This window comes from Homarus americanus, unplaced genomic scaffold, assembly GCF_018991925.1.
Source record: "Homarus americanus isolate GMGI-L3 unplaced genomic scaffold, GMGI_Hamer_2.0 scaffold36504, whole genome shotgun sequence".
In the NCBI taxonomy this organism is placed as follows: domain Eukaryota; kingdom Metazoa; phylum Arthropoda; class Malacostraca; order Decapoda; family Nephropidae; genus Homarus; species Homarus americanus.
Window position 1 is genome coordinate 123,462 of NW_024737088.1, and position 16,604 is coordinate 140,065.

A 16,604-nucleotide genomic window follows, 5' to 3' on the forward strand; every position below is an offset into this window, starting at 1 on the left:
ACCATCACAAGCCGCCATAACACCGCTACCACCACTAGCCGCCATAACACCGCTACCATCACAAGCCGCCATAACACCGCTACCATCACAAGCCGCCCCATACCGCTACCATCATAAGCCGCCATAACACCGCTACCATCACAAGCCACCATAACACGCTACCATCACAAGCCGCCATAACACCGCTACCATCACAAGCCGCCATAACACCGCTACCATCATAAGCCGCCATAACACCGCTCTGTTAACGAGTATACAGCCATGTCAGTATTGTTGTTATAATTCACTGTATTTCCTGGCTAAATAAATTGTCAATATCACCTCCGTCACGGGACACAGTTGATGGTTACAGTTTCACCTTTATCACAGGATACAGTCGTCACGTGGTACCATTAGGATGTTAATGGTAGTGTGGTGGTGATAGTAGTGGTGATTGTGGTGGTGTGGAGGAACAAAGACAGTAATACCTGCCTTATGCAATAGTCTTGTTTACTTTGCTATTTTTTACACCTGCCTCATATACCAGGTTGTTTGCATTAATTATCTATCAACACCTGCCACATATACCAAGTTGTTTACATTAATTATCTATCAACACCTGCCTCATATACCAAGTTGTTTACATTAATTATCTATCAACACCTGCCTCATATACCAGGTTGTTTACATTAATTATCTATCAACACCTGCCTCATATACCAGGTTGTTTACATTAATTGTAACATTATCAACACTGCCTCATACACTATCCATATTTTCACAGGTAATGGCCAGGTATTCACCAGAGAGACGCTGGTCATTATTTATTGTTAATTTGGGCCATAAAGTAATGGAAATATTTGTTTATATAAATTGACTTGTTTATTAACGTTTTTTGTCATTTATTTAGTTAATCTCTCTCTCTCTCTCTCTTTAGCTTAACAGAGGAAGCTGTGGTCTGTACTAACATGCTCTTTTCTCTCCCGCAGGTTAGTATGCGACTGACGACTTGGACGATGAGCTGTATCGTGTGTGAGTACGTTTTGTGTGTGTGTGTGTGTCTCTTTGTTTGCTTTTTGTGTGTGCGTGTGTGTGTTCTGTGTTTGCTTTGGGGTGTGTGTGTACGTTAGAGTTGGTTAGGTTAGGCTAGTAGACTTGGTAGACCCCGGCACTGTTAGACCTGGCACTGGTTGACCTGGCACTGGTAGACCTAACACTGGTTGACCCTGGCACTGGTTGACTGGCACTGTTAGACCCTGGCACTGGTTGACCCTGGCACTGGTTGACCCTGGCACTGGTTGACCCTGGCACTGTTAGACCCTGGCACTGGTTGACCCTAACACTGGTTGACCCTGGCACTGGTTGACCCTGGCACTGTTAGACCTAACACTGGTTGACCCTGGCACTGGTTGACCCTGGCACTGGTAGACCCTAACACTGGTTGACCCTGGCACTGTTAGACCCTGGCACTGGTTGACCCTGGCACTGGTTGACCCTGGCACTGGTAGACCCTAACACTGGTTGACCCTGGCACTGGTTGACCCTAACACTGGTTGACCTGGCACTGGTTGACCCTGGGACTGTTAGACCCTGGCACTGGTTGACCCTGGCACTGGTTTGACCCTGGCACTGGTTGACCCTAACACTGGTTGACCCTGGCACTGGTTGACTAACACTGGTTGACCCTGGCACTGGTTGACCCTGGCACTGGTAGACCCTGGCACTGGTTGACCCTGGCACTGGTTGACCCTGGCACTGGTAGACCCTAACACTGGTTGACCCTGGCACTGCTTGACCTTGGCACTGGTAGACCTTGGCACTGGTAGAACCTGCCCTGGTAGACCTTGACTGGTAGACCCTGGCACTGGTAGACCTTGACACTGGTTGACCCTGGCACTGGTTGACCCTGGCACTGCTTGACCTTGGCACTGGTAGACCCTGGCGCTGCTTGACCTTGGCACTGGTAGACCTTGGCACTGGTTGACCCTGGCACTGCTTGACCTTGGCACTTGTAGACCTTGGCACTGGTAGAACCTGCCCTTGTAGACCTTGGCACTGGTTGACCCTGGCACTGGTTGACCCTGGCACTGCTTGACCCTGGCACTGCTTGACCTTGGCACTGGTAGACCTTGGCACTGGTAGAACCTGCCCTGGTAGACCTTGGCACTGGTTGACCCTGGCACTGGTTGACCCTGGCACTGCTTGACCTTGGCACTGGTTGACCCTGGCACTGGTTGACCCTGGCACTGGTTGACCCTGGCACTGCTTGACCCTGGCACTGCTTGACCTTGGCACTGGTTGACTTGGCACTGGTAGACCTTGGCACTGGTTGACCCTGGCACTGCTTGACCTTGGCACTGGTAGACCTTGGCACTGGTAGAACCTGCCCTGGTAGACCTTGGCACTGGTTGACCCTGGCACTGCTTGACCCTGGCACTGCTTGACCTTGGCACTGGTTGACCCTGGCACTGGTTGACCCTGGCACTGGTTGACCCTGGCATTGCTTGACCCTGGCACTGCTTGACCTTGGCACTGGTTGACCTTGGCACTGGTAGACCTTGGCACTGGTTGACCCTGGCACTGCTTGACCTTGGCACTGGTAGACCTTGGCACTGGTAGAACCTGCCCTGGTAGACCTTGGCACTGGTTGACCCTGGCACTGGTTGACCCTGGCACTGCTTGACCCTGGCACTGGTAGACCTTGGCACTGGTTGACCCTGGCACTGGTAGACCTTGGCACTGGTTAACCCTTTCGCTGGTTGACCTGGCACTGCTTGACCTTGGCACTGGTAGACCTTGGCACTGGTTGACCCTGGCACTGCTTGACCTTGGCACTGGTGACCTTGGCACTGGTAGAACCTGCCCTGGTAGACCTTGGCACTGGTTGACCCTGGCACTGGTTGACCCTGGCACTGCTTGACCTTGGCACTGGTAGACCTTGGCACTGGTTGACCCTGGCACTGGTTGACCCTGGCACTGGTTGGCCTTGGCACTGGTAGACCTTGGCACTGGTTGACCCTGGCACTGGTTGACCCTGGCACTGCTTGACCTTGGCACTGGTTGACCTGGCACTGGTTGACCCTGGCACTGGTTGACCTTGGCACTGGTAGACCTTGGCACTGGTTGATCCTGGCACTTGTTGATCCTGGCACTGGCAGTAAAGGCACTCAACACGGCCAGAGCAGTAGGAAAATTGGTGGCACTGGCGGGGTTTCATGCCCTCGTGAATTATTGACCCTGTGTCGACCAGCCGTCCTCTCCTACCACCAATGTCCACTCGGCCACGGCTCCCTCCCACTATCCACTCGGCCACGGCTCCCTCCCACCACCACTATCCACTCGGCCACGGCTCCTACCCACCACCACTATCCCTCAGGCACGGCCACACGTCCAGGGTTCCCCACCTCCACTATCCACTCCTGCCAGGGCTCCACCCACCTCCACTATCCACTCGGCCACGGCTCCACCCCACTTCACTTATCCACTCGGCCAGGGCTCCCACCCACCACCACTATCCACTCGCACGCTCCCACCCACCTCCACTATCCACTCGGCCAGGGCTCCCACCCACCTCCACTATCCACTCGGCCACGGCTCCATCCACCTCCACTATCCACTCGCAGGGCTCCACCACCTCCACTATCCCTCGGCCACGCTCCCCAACCACCTCCACTATCCACTCGGCCAGGGCTCCCACCCACCACCACTATCCACTCGGCCAGGGCTCCTTCCCACCACTACTGTCCACTCGCCCATGGCTCCCACCCCCACCACTATCCACTCGCCCATGGCTCCCACCCACCACCACTATCCACTCGGCCCGCCCCCCCCCCCAGGCCCACCCACCCCATCCACTCGGCAGGCTCCCCCACACGTCCACTCGCCCAGCCCCACCCACCACCACTATCCACTCGCCCATGGCTCCCACCCACCACCACTATCCACTCGGCCACGGCTCCCATCCACCTCCACTATCCACTCGCCCATGGCTCCCACCCACCTCCCATCCACTCGGCCACGGCTCCCACCCACCCCACTATCCCGCAGGCCCCACCCCTCCACATCCACCGCGCCACCCATCCACTGGCACCCACCACCCACCCAACTACATCCTCGCAGGGCTCCCACCCACCACCACTATCCACTCGCCCATGGCTCCCTCCCACCTCCACACACTCGCCCATGCCACCACCACCACTATCCACTGCCCATCCCCACCACCACCTATCCACTCGCCGCTCCCCCTCACTCCCCCACCACCACTATCCACTCGCCCATGCCCCACCACCACCACTATACACTCGCCCATGGCTCCTCCACCACCACTATCCACGCCCATGGCTCCCTCCCACCACCACTATCCACTCGCCCATGGCTCCCTCCCACCACTACTATCCACTCGCCCATGGCTCCCTCCCACCACTACTATCCACTCGCCCATGGCTCCCACACGCCGCATTGTAGACAAAATCAGTTTAAATTTGGGGAAATTGTTTCTGATAGCTGTAGATTTCTTTCTATTTGTTTCCCTCTGCCTTATAACACACCTGTATATCTCACCCTTCCCTCCACCTGTCTGTCTATATGTCCTACTACAGTATCTATCTATCTATCTATCTATCTATCTATCTATCTATCTATCTATCTTTAGCTATATATCACCTATGTTATGTATCTGTTCTTAGGCAGCTACCAAACAGGGAGGTACTACCGCCTGGGAAGATATTGGAAGCATAATGTGTTGTCTAATGGTAGACCCTGCTGCCATATTATGTGACCAGGTCCCAGGTTGCTGATCTGACTTTCTGCCTCATTTACACACAATTGCAGGGTCTCAATTGTTTCTCTTTCCTGGACAACACAACATATATATCGTTTCTCACTTTTTCCTTTTTTTTTCATTTCAATATTTATTTTTGGTTCAATTTTGTTTTTATTATTTCTCCTCCCGGGCCCTGATGTGGGTCTGTGACCTTTGTCTGGGTGGGATAATCCCTGTATCTATTAATCTAACTATTTTCTCTACTCCCCGTTGACTCTTTTAGATATAATTATGGAAAATTAAAATTTAAATATTTAACACAAAAAGTGATCCACCAGCCACTGAACCCCAATAAAGAGATAAACACACACACACACACACACACACACACACACATTATTTCTCTACGGTAACTGCCCTACTGACTGTTACAAGTGAACATATACGGTGTAGGGTTGTATTAAGTTATCCAGTTAGTGCGTTCTTATATCTTCACTTACAAGGGAATTATTTAAACTTACGAGCATTCAGAATTTCTGCTTGGTATTGTTAGGTAAGGTAGTATGTACTGTATATAACATTGCAAGGTATTCACATTATTCTAACCATTGTAAACAAGACCGTATATGAAGTTATTGTGTTGTATTTTAAGTGTACATTTTTTACGGGGATTAGCCGACCCGGCACTGGTCACCGACCCATAGCGGGGCCTGGGGGCCAGAACAAACAAAACATAGATAAATACAAAATAAAACAGGTAAAGAGTGAGAAACGATATGTTGTTGTGTTGTCAAAGGAAACAATTGAGACCCTGCAATTGTGTGTAAATGAGGCAGAAAGTCAGATCAGCAACCTGGGACTTCGTCACAATTTTCGTGATGCCATATGGCAGCAGGGTCTACCATTAGACAACATTATGCTTCCAATATCTTGCCAAGCGGTAGTACCTTCCTGTTTGATAGCTGCATTGGTGACTACGTAGTGTTTCATCGTGAAGATGTTTTAAACCATCCGTTCCAAAAGCAGATTTAAAGTAGCCTACACATTTACACTGCAGTTACCTTTATTTTAGCTGATGAATCTTGAGGTGAAGGACGGTAGAGGCTGCCTACACCTAAGGCGCAGTCACACTTGTCAAGTATCGGTTAGAAATTAACAATTCCAGCAACTTCGACTGTCAGAACAGACAAACACCCAGTCGCCGCAGCGACAGTTGGTGCTCAGACTAGTCAAAGATTCTCATCGTTCGAAAGTTGCCAATTCAGACGAATCTCCGTCGCCCGTATTGATCTTTAGAATTCTAAAGTATTATTTCAGAAAATATCCACAACAAATTATTCACGTTTATGCCTGAAACGTGTTAGTTTGAGTCTTCTTTTCTATATTACATGTATGAAATACAAACTAAAATTATGAAAGTGTTGTTAAAATAGAAATCACGACCAGGCGACATTTGAGACGACGATTCGGCGACGCGGGAATCTGATCTTCAACTGACATTCTCCAAATATGATTTCTTGGCTGTGAGTGGCATCACTAGGCGTACTAATTCCTGAAACGTGGCCTTGCTCATGCTTTAACAATCATAGAATGATTGGAGGTGTTCCAGACCGACTTCTTATACTAGATTATGGTAAACACTCTTGCTGTCTCTTCCTGCCAACCAGGAACGTGTCCATACCCGATTTTTCTTGTTTTAACCTTCTTTAAGCTGTAGCCTCCTCCTACTAATGGGAGTCTCCGACTTAGAGGGGTCTTATCCGTTTGTTATTTATTTTTATTTTCGGTTTGTTTAGTGAGTTTTGAGTATATACTCTCTCTCTCTCTCTCTCTCTCTCTCTCTCTCTCTCTCTCTCTCTCTCTCTATCTCTCTATCGTTCAGAACGATTAAAATCAGTTCATTTGGTGTTTATGTTTTAAGATTATGGGTTAAAAAGGACGTACCGCTTTATTTATTTTAGAATTTCATAAGTTTATGTAATACCACAGCATTCATACTTTTTCGTGGATATTTGTTCACTCTTTTCTTATATAATACTCGTAAAAGATTTTCCTACTGTACCTGAGAGCCTTCAACAACAATTAATTATATTTGGCATCGGCATCAGTTGGTTTCTTTATTTATATTACCTGAATATTACAGTAGACTTCCTAGCTTATTTCGCCTGATGATTAATAACCCTAATGTTACCTTTTTATTGGGGTATAGCCCACCTGGGCATGGGTCACCCGCAACATGGGGGAAAAAAAATTGAGGAAAAAAAAATGTTAACCTACATCACGAAAATTCCGGAAAACCAGCTTTTTGAATTGTAAGAGGATGGAAACACAGAAGGCAAATAATTCCACTGTTTGGCTGTGTGAGGAAAGGAGCTACTGTAACGGGTTAGTGGCCGACATCCGCGCAGAAACGGTGGTGGTACACAAGATGCCAAATCCACTGAACATTGTCCGCGAAAGTACCTGGAAAGAGAGAGTGAAGCAACATTGCGGCGAAGAGAAAGGGAAGACAGATTATCAACTAAAGGAGGAGAGTTAATAACACGAAATGCCTTTGATTCCACCCTCTCTAACAGTTGGACAGAAGAAGAGCCACCCCAGATATGAGAGCAGTACTCTTAAGTTAGGACGAATAAATCCCTTATAAACTTGAAGCAATTGCTCAGGAGTGAAGTAGCTACGGCATCTGTACAACCTGGGGGGTAGACTCGTTTAAGTGATGTTAGGTTAAGTTAGATTAGGTTAGGTTCGGGTAGGTTGACGTTAGGTTAGGTTAGGTTAGGTTAGATTAGGTTAGGTTCGGGTAGGTTGACGTTAGGTTAAATTAATATAGATTATCTTGGGTTGAGTAACGTTAGGATATGCTAGGTTTGGTAATTTAATCATCAGGTGAAATAATCGCCAGGTGAGTTGTGTCGAGGCTGACCGCACTCGAGGTCTTCCGTGTTCGACACAGCTCAACCCCGAGTAACACTATACTGTATGTTGCTACCTGGGTTATTTAGTCTAACTTGGTGGTCTGTTATGCTGGCCTGGCTGAACTTGTGCCTTTGTGAACTTCTGTGTCTCTCTAAACTTAGTGTCTCTGTAAACTTTGTCTCTGTTTAAACTAAGACTGTTAAAGAAGTAAACTTAGTATCTGTAAATTCAAGGATAAACTTACCGTCTGTGTAAACTTAGTATCTGTGTAAACTCTAGAATGAACTAATCGTCCGTGTAAACTCTGGCCCAAAGGCTCTATGGTCTGAGTAGAGTTAGTGTCTTTGTAAACTGAAGCAAATACCTTAATGTTCAAGTAAACTTACAATGTATTTATAATCCCAATAAACTTCGCATCTATGTAAACTCTGTAGCTAAAAAAAAATATCGATGAACCGTGACGTCACTAGCAGTTAGGGGTCAAAGGTTTACACTAAAGGAATATTTCGTGTCGACCAATTTAAACATGACCCCGGGGTTAAGACCTTTGTGCGAACATCATTGTCCGGCAGGATGGTATATTGCTGTGTCCATCTGTCGCTGTCTGTCTCTCTATCCCATTCTCTGTCTGTCATTCCTTACAATTTTGTCTCTCTCTTTCCTTACCAGTTGGCGTCTGTCTGCCTGTCTATTTAATTTCTGTCTTTCTTCCTGTGTATCTGTCTGTCTTTCCCAAATTCTGTCTATCTGCCTGACTATTTTTCATTCCCAATTTCTGTCTGTCTGTCATTGTGTGTGTGTCTGTCCGTCCGTCCGTCCTTTCCAAATTCACTTTAATACGACTGTGTAAAAATCTGTTCCGTGTTGGTAAATGAAATAATTGAGAGTCCCGTGTACCTGAGCCTAATAACATTTCAGTATTGTTTTAGCTGGGGGAAAAAGTGACCAAATTTGGGCTATTTATGGATATTTATTAACTCAATGTTCTTTTTTGATACAACACACAAAAATAATTTGACTTGGGTGGTGTGGGGGCGCGTCCGTCGTCTATAAGTGGTGATACGATTATGATTTTAGTGTTTTTGCAGCTGCTGTTTTTCGCCGTAATGTTCAGCGAGATGTATACCATGTTTTACCACTTGTGTTTCTGTGTCATTGGCGCGAAATGTTGTTTGAAATATTTCGTTAGTGGACGTTCGTGTTTTATTGCCCGAGTCCTGTGTGTGTGTGTGTGTGTGTGTGTGTGTGTGTGTGGTGTGTGTGTGTGTGTTGTTGTTGTTGTGTGTGTTGTTGTGTTGTTTGTTGTTGTTGTTGTTTGTGTGTGTGTGTGTGTGTGTGTGTGTGTGTGTGTGTGTGTGTGTGTGTGTGTGTGTGTGTGTGAGATACTAACATTCCGGTTTATTGAATGAACATAGCAGCCAAATGAAGGTACACGAGTACAGTCAGCAGAGATGATGAAAGTTGCATCATTGGGGAATGGCTCACTTGTTTGACGTATATTATACAAGTAACGTAAGTGGTACAAAATGTCATATAATAACAAGGGAAGGAGAAGGTCATTCAACCAAAGTTAGATTGGCTCGGTGTGAACTCACTGGTTAACTACGAGTTGCTGATAATTTTTACCATACTGTGGATCGGCCTGTTCTTATAGCGATCATTATGTGGTCGCATGGGCTGGATGCGTAGGATTTGACAACTGCTCTGACATGTGCTTTCTAATTTGGATATGTGATCTATAGTGACTCCGAGGAGCTTGGTGGAGTTCACAACAGGTGTGTTGGAGCCCAAACTAATGAAGGGAGGTGGGACAAGGTCGGAGGAGAGTTTGATAAGCATAACCATGGTCTTGGTATAGTTGATGGTGACGTGGTTGTTGTTGGCCCAATTTTGGAGACTATTCAATATATTTTGGAGGGCGGTTTAGAATGGGAGCCGAGTTGTTGACGCTGATCACAATGGTGGAGTCGTCGACATATTTCCAGCGGGCGGGAGTTTATCTCAGGCACCATTGATAAGCATGAGGAAGCAGAGCGGTCCCTTAGTACCCTGGGTGAGTGACTGAAAGGTGGAGACAGCCCCTCGGAAGCGTACGGCTTGGCGTCGGTCACTAAGGAAGTCTGTAACCCGAGGTCAGTAGCTTTTTTATTAATTTGTGGTTGACTAAGTTAAATGCCTTGGTGAAGTCAATGAAGTGTGTGTGGATGTCGTGTGTGCGTGTGTCTGTGTGTGGATGGATGTCGTGCGTGTCTATGTGTGGATGTCGTGTGTGCGTGTGTGGATGTGTGTGTCGCGTGTGTGTGTGTGTGTTTAGGGGACTGCTAATTTTACCCCCGTTTGTAAAATACATCATTTTTTTGTTTGGTTTTAATATCTAACAAGAGTTGCGACTCGTTCCGTTCATTTTTTCTTTTAATCATTGACTCAAATTACGTTTCGGCTCAACATTACGTCAGATGTTTTATATTATTGTGATTTTGTTGTCCAAAGTGTTGCGTTAATATTTTTGTTTTGCATCAGATGTTTAATATTTACTTTTTTAATGTTTTCTCCAGTTACATGAATTACAGTTTGGTTGTAATATTGAACAAGTTATAGCTTAACCCGTTCTTGTATTTTTGTAACGTTGACACAAAATTAAGCCTCAGTTCTGTATTACGTTACAGCACAGATGTCTTTATCATTAGTAATCTTTATTACCCACTACAGTTTATGTAACATCCAGCAAACCTATATTTTTTTTAACACTTGACGTCAAATTGCTCTTTAGTTCAACATTCCATTACAATACAGATGGATGTTACAGCAAAAGTTTTTGTATTTTTACTTCACATGTGTAAATAATAAAAAATATATGCAATGTTTGACAAGAGTAAGTTACAGTTTTATGTATTCCCTCGTGTGTTTTACAGCGCCCTGTCCCTCGTGTGAGTAAGTTACAGTTTTATGTATTCTCAGGTGTTCAGTTTTTGTAAGGTCGTCTTTGTGTTGTCTGAGTTACGGTTATTGATATTTTATGGCCACAGCGATTTGGTGTGTGTGTGTGTGTGTGTTTTTTATGGTGTTTGATATTTTTTGTGTGTATGCGTTTGTGTGTGCGCGCGTTTGTTTGTTACTTTTAGCATTTGTGTATCAGGTTAAATGGCACCAGAGACTGGAGTGTTTAACAGAACCTTCCAATACAAGAAAGAGACTTGGAGTTATCTATGAATCACTGATAATTTGGTGTTGTGGAGGATAACACGTGGTTGTAGTACTTCCCTCTCTGGTGGTGTTGTGGAGGATAACACGTGGTTGTAGTACTTCCCTCTCGGTGGTGTTGGAGGATAACACGTGGTTGTAGTACTTCCCTCTCTGGTGGTGTTGTGAAGGATAACACGTGGTTGTTGTATTTCCCTCTCTGGTGGTGTTGTGAAGGATAACACGTGGTTGTTGTACTTCTGTCTCTGGTGGTGTTGTGAAGGATAACTCGTGGTTGTAGTACTTCCCTCTCTGGTGGTGTTGTGAAGGATAACACGTGGTTGTTGTATTTCCCTCTCTGGTGGTGTTGTGAAGGATAACACGTGGTTGTTGTACTTCTGTCTCTGGTGGTGTTGTGAAGGATAACACGTGGTTGTAGTACTTCCCTCTCTGGTGGTGTTGTGAAGGATAACATGTGGTTGTAGTACTTTCCTCTCTGGTGGTGTTGTGAAGGATAACACGTGGTTGTTGTATTTCCCTCTCTGGTGGTGTTGTGAAGGATAACATGTGGTTGTAGTACTTCCCTCTCTGGTGGTGTTGTGAAGGATAACACGTGGTTGTTGTATTTCCCTCTCTGGTGGTGTTGTGAAGGATAACATGTGGTTGTAGTACTTTCCTCTCTGGTGGTGTTGTGAAGGATAACACGTGGTTGTTGTATTTCCCTCTCTGGTGGTGTTGTGAAGGATAACTCGTGGTTGTAGTACTTCCCTCTCTGGTGGTGTTGTGAAGGATAACACGTGGTTGTAGTACTTCCCTCTCTGGTGGTGTTGTGAAGGATAACACGTGGTTGTAGTACTTCCCTCCCTGGTGGTGTTGTGGAGGATAACACGTGGTTGTAGTACTTCCCTCCCTGGTGGTGTTGTGAAGGATAACACGTGGTTGTAGTACTTCCCTCTCTGATGGTGTTGTGGAGGATAACACGTGGTTGTAGTACTTCCCTCTCGGTGTGCATTAAACATTATAAACACACACCACTCACCGTGATAATATAGTGTGGCCGCCGACCACTTCACTGTTTCAGCACCATTTCATTCCTTTTTTAATCGAAGCTGTCATTTTCACATTAGTCATAAATTGATCGTCAATCCTTACACTGTTGCCTTGGTGGGAGTTTGCTGGTAAATGGAAAGTAGTTGAAGCGAGGGAGGAGGGTGGAGTCGACAAGTGACTCACTACGGCAGGCAACTCGAGCACTCGGAGGGAGCACCCAAAACGGTATGGGCTCACAGCATGGTAGTCAGACACCTAGTGTGTTATGCTATGTTAACTTATGTTATATATTCGACAACCAGATGAGGAGGTTTATATGATCAAAATGTGCAGTTGTGGACAGGAATTCCCTGAACATTTTGTCAGTGTCTGGCATCATCTACTTGAGGGTCATGTAGGTAAGGGAGGACTGTGATTTTATCGTTTATTTACTCAGATATTTCCTCGTATTATAGTATGTAATTTCATTTTAATATTCCTACCACAGAAATTGCCGAAAATGTGCAAGGAATTTTGGCCGTAACTGTACAGGGTCGCGGACAGAGGAGGGGGTATTGTGGTGTCGTTAGTGTTGCCCTCCTCCTTGTTTGTTGACTCAGCAATATCAGTCGTGGCATCTTACTGACTCCTGTCTACCCTCCTGCTGATAACACACTCGATATGGCTGGCTGTCACATGCTAACAGACAGCAGGGGGTAAGGGGGTAAGGGGGTAAGAGAATGGAAGGAAAGGGAGGAAGATTGGATGGGAGGGAAGGGTAGGGAAAGAAGGACGGAATGGGATGGGGAGGGAGGAGGAGGAAGATGGAAAAGGAGGGAATAAAAGACAAAAGGAGGAGAGGGGAAGAAGAGTAGGAAGGAAACTCATATAAACACTTCATGTTCTGAAAATAAGAGTAAAAATAAGATCGTATTTTGTAAAGTAAAAAACAAAAGTTGAAACATTATGGTTTAAAAAGTAGTAAGTTTAAAGGGCTGTAAAAAAAAGTAGTAAGGTTATCGCCTGTTAATTAGAAAAAAAAATAGTAAGATGGAAAGTTTGTAAAGTAAGGTTATTACGAAAGTCTACAGTAGGGGGGGGGAGACGAGGGGTTGGAAGGAGGAAAGGACGGAGAAGAGTGGAAAGTAGGAGACAAAGAAGATTGGAGGAGAGTAGGAAGGAAAGAGAGTAGGAAGACGGAGGAGGGAGGAGGAAGACGGTAGGAGGAGGGGGAGGAAAGGACGGAAAAAGTAGGATGGAAGAGAATAGGAAGACGGGGGAAGGACAGGAGGAGGAGGAGGAGGAGGAGGAGGAGGAGGAGGAAGGAGGAGGAGGAAGACGGAGGAGGAGACGGAGGGAAGAGCTAGGGGGGAGGAGGAAGAGAGGAAGAAGGTAATGATAAAGGGTGTAATATGAGGAGGTGAGCCTATAAAACACTGGGGGATACCTAAAGGTGATGATGGTCGAAGAAGAGAGGTGATGATGATGTGAGAGAGAGGGGTGATGATGAAGTGAAGAGAGAGATGATGATGATGATGGTGATGATGAATGAGATGCTTGGAGGGGGTGATGATGGTGGAGAGAGGATGATATTGATGGTGATGATGATGAAGATGAGAGGGGATGATGGTGAGGATGAAGTGAGAGAGAGAGGGATGATGGTGATGATGATGAGTGAGAGAGAGAGAGATGATGATGATGATGGTGATGATGAGGTGAGCAGGAGTGATGATGAAGTGTGGAGGTGGAGGTGATGATGGTGGAGTGAGAGATGAGATGATGATGGTGATGATGAAGTGAAGAGAGAGGCGATGGTGAGAGGGGGTGATGATGATGAGAGGAGAGAAGTGAGATGGTGGAGGTGATGATGAAGTGAAGAATGAGAGGTGATGATGAGGAAGGGGGGTGATGATGAGTGATGAGTGAGATGGGTGATGATGGGCGGGAGATGATGATGATGAGTGAGAAGATATTGATGATGATGGAAGATGATAGGCAGGAGGTGATGAGGAGGTGATGATGGAGTGGGAGAGAGGGGTGATGATGAAGTGAGAGAGATGATGATGATGATGGTGGATGTGTGGGAGGTGATGATGTGAGTGATGATGGTGAGGAGAGATGATGATGGATGATGTGAGAGAGAGAGGGGGTGATGAAGTGAGAGATGATGATGATGATGGTGATGATGGTGAGGAGGAGATGATGATGAAGTGAGAGAGTGATGATGAAGTGAGAGGGAGGTGATGATGATGATGATGGTGATGATGAAGTGAGAGAGAGAGATGAGATGATGAAGTGAGAGGGGAGGTGATGATGGATGATGAGAGGGTGATGATGGGTGAGAGGGATGATGATGAAGTGAGAGGGAGGGTGATGATTGATGATGATGTGGGGAGACAGAGATGATGATGATGGGAGGGAGATGAGGAGGAGCAAAGAAATTGAGAGAGAGAGAGACTAATTAATGATAAATTAAATATTAGAATAATGGAAATAATAAATTCATTAATAAATACAGAAAATGAATGGATAATAAAAATACCGATAAGGGATAAAGATAGGAGACGAAGTATAGTTAAATAAATCAAATATAATGTAAAGAGACGGACACGATATAAAGAAGATAGAGAATTGATAAAAGGTGATAAAAGCGACTTCATGTAAGGATAATTATTGATAATGGTGGTGGAAGAGAAGGTAATTAATAACGATTGAGGTAGAAGGAAATAATCGATAAAGATGGAAGGAGGAGATAATTGATAAAGATGGAAGGAGGAGATAATTGATAAAGATGGGAAACTTAGATAATTGATAAAGATGGAAGGAGATAACTGATAAAGATGGGAAACTTAGATAATTGATAAAGATGGAAGGAGATAATTGATAAAGATGGGAGACTTAGATAATTGATAAAGATGGAAGGAGACACTGTGATGGATAAATGGACAGTTAAGATTGAGGCTTTGTGGTACATACATAACGAACATAAGAAAGGGAGGAAGGAGGAGGAAGAGGAAGCGGAGCAGAAGGTAATGGAGAGAAAAGGAGAATATGAGGAGACAGGATAATTAGAGAAATAGGAGGAGGAAAGGCAAAAGAAGAAAAGAGGAAGATAGATGAGAGAGGAAAGTAAAGAAAAGAGAGAAAAGATAACAAGAGAAAGGAAGATGGGAGATGGAGAAGAGGAAATATGAAGCGAGAGAGAAGAATGAGAAAGGTGGAATAGACGAAAGATATGATGAGAGATAAAGGGCGATGAGAGAAGAGGAGGTAAGAGACAAGAGAGAAGGGCAGTTGAGAGTGAGAGGGAGGAAGAGTGAGAGGGAAGGAGAGGTGTTCCCACTCGTAGTGAATGAGACACAAGGGTGATGAGAGTGATAAAGTGGCAGGAGGAGGAGGGGGGGGTGGGAGACGGAACGTGTCAAGCATCGTAAAGAAAACATAGGAGGTGCGTCGAAAAAGAAGGAAAATTGTCGAAACGAAGGAAATTTGTCGAAAAAGAAGGACAATGGTCGAAAAAGAAGGAAAATTGTCGAAAAAGAAGAAAATTTGTCGAAAAAGAAGGAAATTTGTCGAAATAATAATGAAATGTGACTAGAAACAGAGAGCAGACACATTTAATGCTTCTTGTTACACCGAATTATTTTTCATTTATATTTAATTCACAGGAAGATTACCCCCCCCCCTCCCCCCCTCATCCCAGCTTATTTCATCTGTTGATTAAAACATACTTAGCGCTACTTGAGAGGGTTTAAGTTAGGTTAGGTTAGGTTAGATTAAGTTAGGTTAGTGTAAAGGTGGTTAATCTTAAGGTGAAATAACCCGAGGTGGCTAATGGTGATCCTACACAGTAAACATCAAGTGGATGATGTCGTAGTGTCGTCCTTCACTCTGTTTCAGCTCCAACACTTGACTGAAGGAGCACGTGTTGTAACAGACGCAGTGCTGGTGCTAATTTTAGCTCTCCTCCGCGAGAGAGAGAGAGACGTATTATTTTACTTTGGTTTACGACGTCGGCTTTGGTTAGAGAGAGAGAGAGAGAGAGAGAGATAGATTCATTTACTCCAGGATTAAACGTCGGTTCTGGATGTTGCTTTTATTGTTGACGTTCACAGTCCAGGTTAACGTTGGCGTCAGTGGGAGATAGAGACTGTGATACACCAGGATATACTCTCGAGGTTTATGTGGATTGACCTCCGTTGGTGTCATAAACTGGAGGATTGTTTAATAGTGTACATCCTCAGGTCTTATGTTGGTTTATAACAAATGTCAAACACAATAACACTGATTGCTGTTGACATTTAGAGGCGCATCCTGCTTGTGTTTTGTTACAGGAGGGAGGAAGGCAAGCATGAACTACACATGCCTCCCAGATGTGCGCTGTAAACGCTGCTGCGCTTCACCTTGCACAGGATGTAAGGGGGTGCCCAATAAACTAGCTCCTTCAGGGGGCGGCACCCAACCGGACGGGCTAACGCTACCATCAATGTTATGACCAATATAACCTCCCGTCAGTATCCCCCCCCCTCCCTCCCCCTCCCTCCATCGTGTACCTACAGTATATTTAAAATGTGTTTATAATACAGGTTTCAATTCTCTAAACAGAACTGTAAATATTTTGTCGAAACCATTTCTCTTCTGGTGGACGGATGGACGGAGGAGAGCATGTATTCTATAGCATAATGTACAGTATATCCCCATATTTTTTCTGTACCTTCGAGGGGCGTGTTAAGTT

The 16,604-nt window shown here is 45.5% G+C and overlaps 1 protein-coding gene across 1 annotated transcript in view; it reads right to left on the reverse strand.

Moving 5' to 3' along the window:
- Positions 1-1,410: 1,410 nt before the first annotated feature.
- Positions 1,411-16,604, reverse strand: part of LOC121873083 (flocculation protein FLO11-like) — a 35,640-nt gene continuing 20,446 nt past the window's right edge. Inside the window, exon 2 of the mRNA XM_042376393.1 lies at positions 1,411-3,181. Coding sequence (XP_042232327.1) covers positions 1,411-3,181 — 1,771 coding nt within the window. The remainder of the gene's footprint in view (positions 3,182-16,604) is intronic.